The sequence below is a fragment of the Pezoporus occidentalis genome, unplaced genomic scaffold (genome assembly GCF_034315485.1).
Source record: "Pezoporus occidentalis ecotype Australia unplaced genomic scaffold, CSIRO_AGI_Poc_V1 ctg36, whole genome shotgun sequence".
Classification (NCBI taxonomy): domain Eukaryota; kingdom Metazoa; phylum Chordata; class Aves; order Psittaciformes; family Psittacidae; genus Pezoporus; species Pezoporus occidentalis.
The window spans coordinates 2,464,585-2,478,300 of NW_026915591.1; the positions used below are offsets into that span (position 1 = coordinate 2,464,585).

At 45.5% G+C, this 13,716-nt stretch overlaps 1 protein-coding gene across 2 annotated transcripts in view; it reads right to left on the bottom strand.

The window, feature by feature from the left end:
- Positions 1-1,179: 1,179 nt before the first annotated feature.
- The window catches only part of PRKCH (protein kinase C eta), a 119,562-nt gene continuing 107,025 nt past the window's right edge, over positions 1,180-13,716 (bottom strand). For both annotated transcript variants that reach the window (XM_062630760.1, XM_062630761.1), the window contains 2 exons: positions 3,673-3,816; positions 1,180-2,192 (listed from right to left, as the gene is read on the bottom strand). In XM_062630760.1, coding sequence (XP_062486744.1) covers positions 2,046-2,192; positions 3,673-3,816 — 291 coding nt within the window. In that variant the 3' untranslated portion in view covers positions 1,180-2,045. The remainder of the gene's footprint in view (positions 2,193-3,672; positions 3,817-13,716) is intronic.

The following is a 13,716-nucleotide window of genomic DNA, read 5'->3' on the forward strand; positions in this document are numbered from 1 at the left end:
CATGGTTTAGAGGCCACAGTGCCCCCCTTATGCAAATGCATTCATCCCTGCACCGTTTCTTTCTATATGGGAAAGCAATTCAAGATAGCCTGCATGACTGGTTCTTGGATAACTTTTCTGGATATCCGCTCTCTCTTCTCCCACTTACACCACACAACATTTTCTCCTTTGTCCTTCCTCTTCTCTTGTTCCAGTTTGAAGGATCTATAGACCAGCAAAGGGCCAAGAGACGGGCTGGCTGCAGTGTGGCCAGAAGATGCCCATGGAAGGGAGGGAAGGCCAGAGAATGAAGCTGTGCTTACATGTAAGAGGCGATACAGGGAAGAAAAAGGGAGAACTGGTATAACAGAAGCACAAAGGCAAGAAGAGTCTGAGGGTAACTGAACCTTTGCCCCATCTGTCAAACAGTTCAGCAGGTTGTTTCAGGGTAGAAGAGACTCAGTCAAGTAGAGAGGGCTTGGGTGAGAAGGGGTAACACTTCTATGTAGATCTCAGCCTTGATTTCTTATTTCTAACTTGGTCTTACAGCAGGTGAGCATGTACATACTGGTGGGTTTGTGCTGTAATGAGGGTTGTAGCAGTATAATTTCCTTGACAAAAGCTTCTGCTCCCATGTCACCTCCACAGTTGCAGTGGTGCAAGGCCTGTACAGAATGTGTCCCTCTCTGCTGCACCTCACCCTTCTTGCAAGTTAAAGCATGTGACTAGCCCTATACAACCATGATCAGTTTTGCAAGAGGTTAGAAATCCTCCTCCTTCTCCAGTAATTCATATCTGCCCAAGAAATGGGCTATGGTCCTGACGCACAGCTTCAAGCTCAGCAAGGAGTGCAAAGGTGTGCCAAGGAGCTATAGAAAAATCACCCCACTTCCAGAAGAGCAGGGAAAGCACAGAACCATCTCCAGAGTGTCTGGTTTCTACAAACCATGTAGAAAAAGTGTCTCAGTCTGCCTGTGGCAGACACTTGAGGCTGCAACCGATAAGAAGTGCCCTGTGTGTAATAGGCCCTTAAATCCAAACCAAACCAAGTCACCCTGTTTCTTGGATAATGTTTATCATTCTCATGGGAGAAAGTTGTCCTTTTGTGTTACCTGTTGGTTGACAACTCTGCTTTCAAGCAGTTTGCCATCTCTGTGGCTCTTGTTACAATAATGCTACAAATAATTTAAGTGCTACCACTTTGGATTAAAATTTTAATGAGGCACTAAACCCACAAAAGGGGCTCTGTATAGCATAATTAAATAGAATCGGCCCAAGTAAACAGTAAGGTTTTACAAGTTACGTTATAGTTGAAAACAGCTGGGAGGCAAAGAAAGGAGCATTGAAGATGCATGATGTAAAAAGGCACTTCACAGAATGCAAACACTAAAACTTTTCATATCGCACAAACAGTAGAACGCTACAAGCACATGACTTCCCTTTGATTTGGAAGAATCTGTGTGGGGCACAGGGCATTTGTTTTTTTTTCCTTCTGCTAGTCAGCACAATGAAATATTTCACATGGAAAACCCAAACAGTGGCAAAGAGAGCCATTTGTCCTTCAGAAAGAAATAAATACTGCAGAAACAGGTAATGTCAGTAGGAACACCTGGTTCAGTCAGGCCATGGGATGCTGGATCAAGGCTCCAGAATGCTGGACAGTGCTGGGACTCCTCAAAATAGTCTTGCAAACAATCAGAATTGTAACAAGTCTGTTTGGCTCAGAGCTGCAAGACACTTGTTTCATACTCATGCCGACTCCTTCAATCCACTGCAAATGGTGACATTCAGGCTGAGCCAACTAGCTCAGCATTCAGTTCTCTGTCCGCATCATCTATTTACAATACCATGTTTGTTCTACTCCTGTCAATATTTGATCCAAGAGCTGCATAAATCCCACAAACACAGGAAGGTTTCAATTTCACATTAAGGTAATGTTGACAGTGGTGCTGCTGTACCGTGTAAAGTCAGTGCACTGTTACTCCTTGAAAATGAAATTTCTCGTAAACTTAGTTTTTATTTCATTCCCTCCCAGTCCTCTCAGCAGCCCTTTCCCCGAGCTGTAGCTATTGCTGCAGTTCTGGGCTTGTGAATGAAAAGTTTCTAAATTCATCTTGGTTTATCATTGGGAGAACTCCTTCTTCAATTGGAGTGAGAATGGGCTCCTCTTTTATAAAATCTGGATCAAAGTTGCTCACGTCATCTTTGGATTTCTGTCAAACAGAACAGACAAAGGAAAGAGATGTCAAAAGTATGAGTCACCTGCTTGATCCTCGCTCTGCATCTTTAGTCTAGTCTTGAGTGCAATGAGCCATCCCCTCCATAACCGAGACTGAGCTTACCGAAAGCTTTTTCTGGGGTTGGGCTGGGAGCAGCTGAGTGCCCCACAGAACCTCGTACACTGCAAACCTTCTAGAGACTCTGCAGGCTTCTGACAGGAAAGCCCTCTCTGATTTAATTGTTACCGGCTCTGATGGGTTGCCTGCGCAGACACAGCAGGACAGGGCCCATAAATCTGTTCCCTTCCTCAAGTGGCAGCACAGACCCAGCCATTTGAAGGAGTTATCAGCCGTGTTTCCAATTAGCTGACTCCACACAGTCCTTCCTTACCTGCAGAGTGTCTATAGCTGGGTTTTAGGGGGAGGCTGGGTGTACAGTCCCATGTGTGAGAGCCATTAAACCTGCACAATAATGAATTACCTGGCCTTGAGAAGGCAAATGGCTTGCCTCTGGGTGCTGGATTCCTTGCTGTATGCCACAAAGTGGGACTGCTTACAGTGCACGCACACAGACTGGGTTTGTGGCACATTTTGACAGGGCACGTGTTTTTTCTGCACGCAGTACAAGATATTTTATGGATATCAAAGTCTAATGCTCCCAGATGCTGTCCAGCTCAAAGCAGAATGAGGAGGCTCCTTTAGCCTTTGATTCAGGTCACAAACCAACCCAAGAGCCTGACTTTGAGCTGCTATAGCTCAACCGAGTCCATGATCCTGCACCCTGCCATCTTCAAGGAGCAGGACTGGGTCGACCATTGCCACTAAGAGCTTGAAGAGTGACCACAGCATGAGACAAAGCCACCTTGGGCAACAATTTCAAAGGCATGTGTCGTGGTTTCACAGAGACGACCTTGGAAAGGCACTCCACAGAGAGCAACACCTTCTATCACACTGCATCCTTAGGGCTGTGCGGCACCACTGGGAAAAGGGGCAGACCGGTGTCCTCTGCAGCCTGTCTGCCATTTGAACCATTCCACTGACAGTGGTCTTAGCAGGGAACACTGTGCTGGGTGTTGTATAGACAGAGACAGACAATGGAGAGACAGCCCAATTGTGAAGGGTAGGTGGAGTGGGCAGGATGAGGATTACTTACTCTGCCTTATGTCTGGGGCAAGGCAAAGAGTAGTTAGGTGCCTAACCTGCTGCAGCTGCTCTTACAAACCTGCATCTTTTGGTTGAGTTGCCTTTGAAAATCCTGCATGGAGGGGAAATGTGACCTGTACAACGTCAGGTGGCCAACGAGCAGCCAAGCCAAGACCTCACCTCTTGGCTCACCTCCTGGGCCAGGGCTTTTGTGTCAAAGTTGTCCTCCCTTCACCTCCTTTCCTTTCTGAGGAGAACAAACCTACTTACAGAACCCAGAAGAGAAGAAAACAAACAGGGTTCCTTCCCCCCACACTTCCTTCCCACGTACAATTCGGGGCCTGAACGGTGGCTCCATCTGGCGCTGGTTCAGCAGGTCCCAGTCCAGGTCTTTGAAGTAGGGGTGCCGCAGAATCGCGCTCTCACCGCCCAGCCCCGGGCTGCCCAGCCGCATGGTGGGGTTCTTCGTCATGAACTGCAAAACAGAAAAGGCTGTTTGTTCCCTCCCATCCAGCAGGGCCATGGGAGAGGGACCTATTAGCAGTCACACAATAGCTTGTCCTCAGCTTTCCTGTTGAACCCAGTTGCTGGCCAGACTTCTCCGTTTCATAGTACTGGAGCTGCATGCAAGGAACTTCACTCATTCTCTAAAGGAAGATGTTAGGGTGTATTTCTCCTTGGTTGGTTTTTTTTTGGTCAAATCCTTGGTTACCACAACAAGAAAGGAAAGTTGAATTACATCCTTTGCACCATTATAAATGTTGCACAGTGGTTTTGATGGTTATTTATTTCTGTATTAAATTCTCAGGAATACAAGCTTGCTCTCAAATGCTGCTCCCCAGGCTTTGGACTGGAGTCAGTCCTGAGCTGCATCTTTTTCCTAAACCTCAGCCTGCTGAAGCACAGCCAGAAGCCTACACTTTCCTTCCTGTCATCTCAGGAGACAGAAGAAAAAGAGCAAGGCACTGGCTTTTAGAGCCCTCCAATCCTGAGCAGATGGGAGCAGACAGGTGATCGTCTCCTCTCTCAATAGTGAAACTCTAAAAGAGGATTCTTTTTAGTAACACTTTTATTCTGTGACCAGTGAAAAGAAATCTCAAACCTCAGCCAAAGTGACCTGATTTGCCAAGGAGAGATGAGAAAAGCCATACATCACACACATGGTGTGAGTGAGCCCTGGCAGGTGCCCTTTAATCCTGACAAGAATGATGAAGTGTGAGTGCTGCAGATTTTTCTTAAGGGGAAGGGAAATATTGGGGGAGGAGGGGAATCCTTTCCCTAGGCAGGAAAAAAGCAAGTTGGCTTGTTAATTTAGGATTATAGTTCTTACAAATTCAGTAAAAACCCAGCATTGCCCCTCCCCACAAGTATTTCTAATTCATTAGAGAAATCAGGTTATGTTTAAACTGGGAAAATAGCCGCTTTTATTTGCCTATTGAAATAGCAGCATAAAGCAAGCTCCACTCTGGTGGTGTCCAGACGATTTCCTCGAAGATGAAAGAGCATTATGTTTAGCAAATAGCTGAACCAGCCAAACCAGACAATCGGTCACTGTTTCAGGAATGACCAAGTCTGCTGCATCTCGGCAATGGGGAAATTAAAAGAAAGGGAGGTGCAGACCAACTTCATTCTGACTGTAGGAGCTTTTCAGAAGGTACAAATTCTCCTAGGATGAGCAGATAAAAGCTCTAGTCATTCCCTACCTAGGGAGAAGATGGGGAGAAGAAAGACGACTGCCAGATTTATTTTAGGAGCCTGCTCAATACCCCATCCTGATGGGGCTTCAGAGCCAAAGTACATGAGGCATCTGCAGCTGAGACCTTGCAGGACCCCCGACTCTGCTGACATCAGCACAACCCCCCAGCTCCAGCCTGATCTCCTGAGCCCTTCAAGGACATGTGTTGCCATGGGATTCCCTATGGCAGAACCATTTCCCACCATTCCACTCCAAACATCAGTATAAAAGGCTGCTGAGTGCATCCAGATTTGTAAGAGCAGTCACCAGGAGAGGAGCAGACCCTCTGCACAACTCTCTGCAGCTGGGGTCTTCCCATGGTTCTCTGGACTCTTTGGCCCTCAGTCATGCAGTATTCCCAGCACCAGGCCCAAGTAAAAGCAGGACTTGTCTCCCAAGCCTTTCAACCCATTCTTCTCCCTTTCTACCAGCACAACCCCAACACAATTTGTTTCCCAAGAGACTCTGCCCCAAAACTTCTGTGGGATACTGATCCCCAGACAACAGTTTGCTTTCCAAGCAAGAAATGGGTCAAGCCAAAATATCTTGGAGACCTGGTTCAGACAAGCCTTTTCAAGTCTTGAACTAAGCTTCTTTGGTTTGCAAAACAGGCCAGAAATCTCCTGGCAGCCCCATCTTTCTCTAGAGATTCCCTGCCCAGCTTCTTTGTCTGTACATATGGGTATCTGCACCTCACTAACTCTTATTTGCATTGCTGGAACACCTAGAAAGCTCAAACAAGATCAGAGCTTGCTGGTACTGGGAGTGGTATAGAGAAAAACAGCCCAAAGAGACAAGTCAAAAAGAAGAGAAGAGTTGGGGGTAAGTTCCTTGTCTCCTGGCTCCTCACCGTCTACCACCTCCATTACACCAGGAAGCTTCTACTAAATCTGGAGAAAAATAACCACAACAAAGTCATGAAAGCAAATAATCTCTGAAAAGGGCTGGTAACGTGCTTTGCTTGGATTCCCATTCATGCACAACCATATAAAAACAAAGCCTAAACTGGACTGTCCCTTCCCAGACCAGTTCAGAGGCCTGGGATATAAAAATGTATTTACATTCCTATTTGCTTGCTTTATTCTACATGATGCCAAAATTGTACCAAGCAAAGGCATCCATGAAACATGCTGAGAGCCAACGTAAATGCATTCCTGTCTGCTTAAAACACCCTTTTTGTTAGGACAATGAGGATCAGGCAAATGCCATCCCTTGAGGTGGGCTGTTTTGAACACTGAAAAAACAAAACATAACGTTCAAAACAAAATGACTGTTCAAATTCAAATGGCCAACTCCCATTTGAGCACTGCACTTGCAGTTTAAGAAACCCAGGAACCATCTACCCCACACTGGGTGCCCAAAGGAGGCAGGAGGAGAGTGAAGGCTTCAAATTCACCCACTGCTGGAACACATGCTCCTGTGTTCCAGCAGTGGCTGAGAGTTATACTGAGCTGCCACAAAACCCCTCTGAATTAATCCTTGCCTCCAATAGGAATGGGGTGACCTATGGGCACGATTGAGCAGTACCTTCTGCAGCTGTCAGGCTGCTGCCTCTCTTGCTATGCAAAACAAGAGCTTTGAAGTACGAGGGTATCAAAGGATGCAGTGTCCCACCAGCAGCATAAACAACTCCAGACATGTTTCTCTACGCTTGTTTTCCAGATACTGTGGAAGAGCCTAACGCAGGCTTAGGATCTTGAAAGTGAATATAAATCATGCACTGTACGTGAAGAAGCCTCCCTTTCGAGGAAATCAAACTCAAGCTAGTCTGCTTCAGCAAGAGAATCACAGAATGCTTTGGGTTGAAAGGGACCTTAAAGCTCATCTAGTTCCCACCCCTGTCATGGGCCAGGACACCTTCCACTAGATCAGGCTGCTCAAAGCCCCGTCCAGCCTGGCCTCAACCACTGCCAGGGATGGGGCAGCCACAACCTCTCTGGGCAACCTTTGCCAGTGTCTCACCAATGTCTTCATAGTGAAGATTAATTTCCTAATATCTAATCTAAATCTACCCTCTTTCGGTTTAAAACCATTCCCCTTGTCCTGTCACTATAAGCCCTCGTCAGAAGCCACACTCCAGATTTCTTGTCAGCCCCTTTAGGTAATGGAAGGCTCCTCTTATGTCTCCCTGGAGCCTTCTGCAGGTTGAACAACCCCAGCTCTCTCAGCCTGTCTCCATAGGAGAGGTGCTCCAGCCCTCTGATCATCTTTGTGGCCCTTCTCTGGACTCACTCCAACAGGTCAACACCCACAGGGTGTGATATCATTTCAAGGACAGTTGGTCTCTTATCATTAACCTACATCCCTGATAAATATATTGTACACTGCACTGAGTCCTCTTGCTTCCATCTGCACATGGGACTAAAAATGTTGCCTTTGAGCAGCATAATGCAGTACATGAAATACGGTCCTGTATTCTGGCACCATTGCTGCTCCTACCTTACATAAAAACTCCTGGTGAATTTTGGAGGGGGCAGGTCCATCACAGCCTGGTGAAGATGGGGTGTTTTCTCCAGGGAGCCACTGTAGTCTTTATTTGGCAATGGGACTGAAAAGCAGGTGCACAAATGGTGACTCCAACTGAGACAGTACTGATGTTTTACACTGGAACAGAGTTACCTGCCTTACTGCAAGAGATACATGAAATTAAAAGATAAAGTTTTGGAAGCCAATTTCACTAAAATGAGTAACTAGTCCTTTCAAACACTATTTGGATTCACTAAAAACTACTGCACTGACAAAGAAATGGATTTTAGTTTTGTTTTGGTTTTAGTGGTTTTAGTTTGTGTTGTTCAGTATTTCACAAAAAAAAACAAAAGACAGTAATGACCTCTCAAGGGCTCAAAACCCCATGAATCCTCTCTCTCTCTCTCTTTCCCTCTACCTTATGCAGTACTGACACTTCTCTGCTGCAATAGGGTAGCATCTGACAGCCTGTTTCATGACACCTCTGCTATCTGATGGCATTTCTAGCAAAGCAGACAAAAAACCTGGGATTTCTGAGGAACTTAATTACAAGCTCAGCCTTCATCTCTGAAATAAGTAGTTCATACCCACACCTCTGTCCATATAAGAGGCACTTCTGCAGCAGGAGGGGTAAAGCTGAGTGCCCAGAGTAAACAGATGCTGCCCTCTGCACACATGCAGGCTGTGCAAGATAAAAGTTTTTGGAAGGGTAGCTAACCTTTCACCTGATCCCTTTGGCTGCATTCAGAAACAGCTGGGAAATGTCTTAGAAAGTGTTGCTCGCTCCTGGCATCCACATGAAGGCCAGGGTCTGACTCTTGCTTCACAGGTTGGGGACCCCTAAATGTCCTTCCAAGTACAAACCTCCAATGTTTTTGCAGGTGATGAGAAAAGATGCTCAGCTGAAAGTTTTTCATCTGGCAAAATGTCACCTCCTAATGTTTATTGAGTATCTCTAATTTTGCATGATAATCCAGAATCCAGCATGAAGCTCAGCCTCTGGCATACAGAGCTCAGTGAAGAAACAGAGAAAAATGATTCAACAGTAAAAACAAGGCAAAACAGAGATGTTCCTGAACAAAAAGAAATACGTAATCACTCAGATCCAAGAAGCCTCCCAGGAAAATCAATAGCAAGACCATCAATCTTATACCTGAACCAGGCCATCAAGCCCTCGCTTTATTATCACATCCAACCACAGGGAATTATCCCATTCCAGTGTAGACCCCCTTCTGAGCATCCTCAGAACGGGTCCCTTTAGGCTACACCAATTTGCCAAGCAGCAGACTTGAGCAAGGCTCTCACTGACCTCAGCTAACCCTCTCAGCAGCATTGCAGCCAAAACCAGCAGTTGGAATGAGCCAAAAACATGACTTCATGAGATCATTTGAAAACATTTACTGAAAGAAAATGCAGCAAGCCATGACAAGAAATTAAAAGCTGAAGATTAGTCCACAGAGGGTCCAAGAAGTTACAAGGGAAAAATACAACATAGCAGTGCCAACCATTAGGAAAAATCTGCATCAGCCCTGGGAGTTCAGCCCACAGGTGGGTGAGGGAGATAAGGGTACCCATGCTGGTCCTCCCCTTCACCCACTATGTGGCACAGACCATGCTGGGAAGGGGTCCAGGTCTCCCTATCTGCTGGGCAATGCTGTTGAGGCTTCTTCAGTGATGCTCACATGCAGCATTGCAACTTCTGTCTCAAGAGGCTGAGTCTGCAAATCAGTTTAACGGCCTGGGAGTTGGAAGGGATGTTTGCACAAAACAGATGGTTTTTTCTTTGAATTTACAAGTTCCCTTTCTCAATACTGGAATCCCCAATAGGTTTTACCTAACTCATGTATGCGCTATCTGCATCAGGACAATTAACTTTATCAGAAATATCACAGTGACTAGCTTGTGTTAAATTGTGTCATGTTCTAGGAAGACACTAACAAGCCCAGACCCCTTCACAGAAGTAATGCACTTCAGGAAGAGGAATACAACTTCCTGCTCAGCCACTCCCTTCACACTGTCAGCCACCTAGACAAGGATGAAATTATTATTTCTTGTAGTAAAGAAAGTCTTAGAGGTACCAGCTCCCATCAGGACATTGTTGCCCTGGGGAGGGTGCATTTACCTTGTAAGAGAAAGCCTGTGCCCCAGGCAGCTCATCTTTCAAATGCAAGTGTACAGCAGAGATGGAAGCTATCCCCCATCTCACAGGCAGGAAAGAGAGACCCAGGGAAATTCATCACTTCATTTTGCCAGGAGCCCAAGAGCAGCCTGTCACAGATACAACAGCAGACCTTCAGTGTCAGCTGCTCTCTATCACACCACATGCCTCAGAGGACTTCAGGATTGATGGCAGATCCTCGGTCTCAGGTCCTCTCCATCACACCACATGCCTCAGAGGAATTCAGGATTGTGCCAGTGCAATAGTCAAGCCCAATCCGTTAAAGGAACACAAGATTTCCCTGTCCACAGTATTAACATTTCCTGCCTATTGCTTTCCCAAAGCAAAAAGCAGGAGCAACAGCATAGATTAACACCCCACAGGAATGAGGGAGAGCAGAGAGATCAGGAGATATCCAACATGCCCATCTTCATTCAGATTCATGAGCTAAACTAACAGGGCAGAAATTAACTCGAAAGCAAATAAGATTTCTCAAAGATCTATCTGATCACAGACAAAAGGGAATCGTTATATAAATAGAGCAATTACTCTAATTAAGGGTTCCCTTCATGAGTCTCTGAACTGAATGCTGAATTAAGGGTTCCCTTCATGAGTCTCTGAACTGAATGCTGCAATTGCTGAAAACAGTTTGGCTGCCTATTCCGTCAGGCAAACAAACCTGCACTCTGGGGTTTCATTAGCCTTCATCCACCCCTAAATAAAGGAGAAGAAAGATGGCTCTATGCCTCTGTCAATGTTGGTATTATTTTTAAAGATTGGAAGCCAGGTGGTATTAGCATAGCAGACACTTCCCCCCCTCCCCCCTTTATTTATGTTTTAATAAAAAGCTGTTTATCTGAGCCAGTCTTGTCCTTTGCTCTCTTGGGCAAGGCTCCTATCAGCCTCCATCACAATCCTGCCAGGGTGATGCTCACAAGCATGCCTCACTCCCCCACACAGGAGCAAACCAGGGCTCAGACACACAAGTGGGTTATGAGAAGCAACCCCAATTTCTGCAAATGTCATCAGCTGTGGAGAGCTCTCCCATGGAATTCCTCGTACTTGCAAGCAGCTCAGCCGGTGCCTGGTACTGCAGCAATTTGGCTGTGGGTGTGAGCCAGGAGCTTGGGAGCCCAAGTCTTACTGACCTTCAGTGAGGATTGTGCTGCTGAGAATAGGACTTGGAGTCATTGCGACTTTCTTGAATGCTACCTCTGTTTTACCCTGGGCATTTGCTCTGATTGCAGCCATTAGAGGCCATGTGGCGTTCTGGCTTCCTACCCTGGGCACAGCAGGATCGACTGCTAAAAGCCCTGATTTGTACTTGTGCAAAGTACCTCCTAGCCAGAATGCAACCCATGCTTGCACAGGGTGCTTCCACCCCCATGCCGGGGTTATGGCTACAGAAAACTCTGAGCAGGTGAAACCCTTCAGTGCAGAGAGGGTCCAGTGACTGCAGCGGCAGGGCTAAGAAGTACAAGGCTGCTCTGTGAAAGCATTTTAAGGAGGAAGAGAGGAAGAAAGAGAGTGAGAGATTTCTGTTATCTCCTTTTCCAGATAAAAGAGGAATGGAAGCGAGGTAAAAAACAGTATTCAGTCCTGCTCCTACAAGCCAGAAGACTGTAACAATAAGCATGACAGTAATCACATGTTTAATGTGCCAGCCACAGGCAAGAAGGACAAAATGTCAGTACAGTGGATAATAAGCAGATAAATTTGATCTTGCTTTCCCCTAGTACAGAAATGGCTGTTCAATGCTGCCCAGTCAAAGCCCAAGGAAACAAGAAGGATTAACTGTGTATCAGCAAACAGTGTAAGCAAGGGAGCCTAGCAAAATAAACCAGACAGAGCAACTCAGATGTGGGATAGACACACCTGGGCCCAAATCTCCTAGTAGTGTTAACTGCTATAACATTGCTGACTACCACCAGGAGAGAACTTAGTCCAAAATATGGGAATTAAATGTTGTCTGAATAGCTACAAACGTCTTTGCTGTTCTGAAACCTGCCTGCTTCCGTGCCCCTCCCCACTCATCAACAAATAATTCATCAACACTAACGCAGATGAAAAGGCCACAAGTATCAAATGCATATTGGCCATTTTTGACCCGTCTGCCCTCGGTACTCCTGTAATAAATCATATTAAACAGAAATTAAATTTATTCATTAGATATATGGAATATTTAACATAGGTTTTGGTCAAGATGTCACTGCAGAAATCTGTGTTTTCAGAACTGATGAGTCAACCCCAGTTCCCACGTGGCTCACCAGCTGCATGGGCTGCCCAGACAGTATCAAACTCCAGCTGCTGCTTTTAAATTACTCCAATTGGACCATAGGTATGACATGGGGATATGCAGGTCAATTACTAAATCAATACATCCATCAGACTAACACAAACATGGATGAAGAATGAGCATCGCACTTGTTAACAGCCTGGGGATATGATCTCACTTGCGTTTTAAGCAATGGTAAAATTTCCCTAGTGTTGCATGGGAAAACAATTAATCCTTTTCTGATGGTCTTGTCAGAGGAACTGGGAATCTATTACACAACCCTGGGTGGCCTATTTACATAGGGTCAAGTACAAAGGGACTAAAGGGCCCCAGACAAACCTGTAAAGGCCAATTAAGAAAAAAAAAGGAAAAAAAAAACCACAGGAAAATACTTCAAAAGAGCTTTTTTGTGGTCTTGGTTATATTTCAATTCTTTTAATTTTAAAGTTCCTGAAAAGACACAGCAGGTCAGAAAGTTCAAAGCTGGAAGGACAAGTAAGACCTACAGCCCTGAATGGCTTGGACAGTTGGAGATTTGTTAGCCCTAGTGGACCCCCCAGTTAGACAGTCTGGCCCCCTCCACTGGGGCTGCACAACAAAAGCTGGTCCCATCATTCAGCTATCATTCCCATCTCCAGGTGGAAGCCAGGTTCTCAAGGGAAGCCTCAGGCCTTCCCTCAGGATTGGATTTTAATGGACTTCACCAAAACACTTTTGAGGGGCTATAATCACACTGTTTAACTATAGCAGAGCTGAGAAGGGAGCCCAGAACAAGTCTTAGGCTCAGACACAGGAATCACTTATTCCCAAGCACCTAGGAGCAAGCAGAAAAAGAAGAGGGGGAAGACAAAGTCGGCACAATGAATGCTCCTTCACTTTTTTCCCATCTGGGGCAAGAAAGGGGAGGATGAGTCACACCTGATATTACAATAGGCTGGGTTAGAAGCTTCTGTTTGCAAATCTGAGCCTGCATACTGCAGACTTCAACAAGAAGCTAATTTCAGCCTATTGGAAAGGGAAAGGTAAGTCTTAATGACTACATCAAGATGAATTTGTCCTTGGCAAGCAATGTAGAGATGGCTTTAGTTTTCTTTCCACAGTGAATTATTCAGAAGCATGGAACTATTACTGCAGGGAAGAGGAGTGCTGCAGAAAGAGGTGTGATCAGATCAATCGACAGAAGAGATTGAAATCATTGGAGAAAGCTGTTTGCTGAGTATTAGGAGGCAAAGAATAAGAGACAGCATGTTACAGCAATGGATATGCAAGCTCAGGCAAAAGAGGTAAGAGGCAATCTGTGGTGGTGCACAGCCTTGTCACTTCACCACAGTGTATGTTTATGGCAAAAATTATCAAGATGAGATCATTTAAAACTGCAAAACTCCTTCCCAGTTGGGAAACAACAGGCTCTGGAGTCCTGCTTTTGCAGCAGAGAGTCTGGAGCCAACCAGGAAATGCAAGGTGAAAGCTTTTCTAAATAACAAAATAAAGGAAAAATGTGTACACAGAGCCAGCAGACTTTCACACAGAGATTTAAATATTGACCTCACTCTGACAGCCAAAGCTTAATCAAACTATGCAAAAGGATTTATTAAGCCTGCCAATTCTGAAGAGATGCCAAGGAGAATAATTTATCGGTGTATTTGAAGGCATTTTTAATATCTATCTGCCTTTGTTAACAGGCTCCTCAGCTCTGAGGATAAAGCAATGAGCCCATCTAGATCCCTCTTTGATTTCAGTG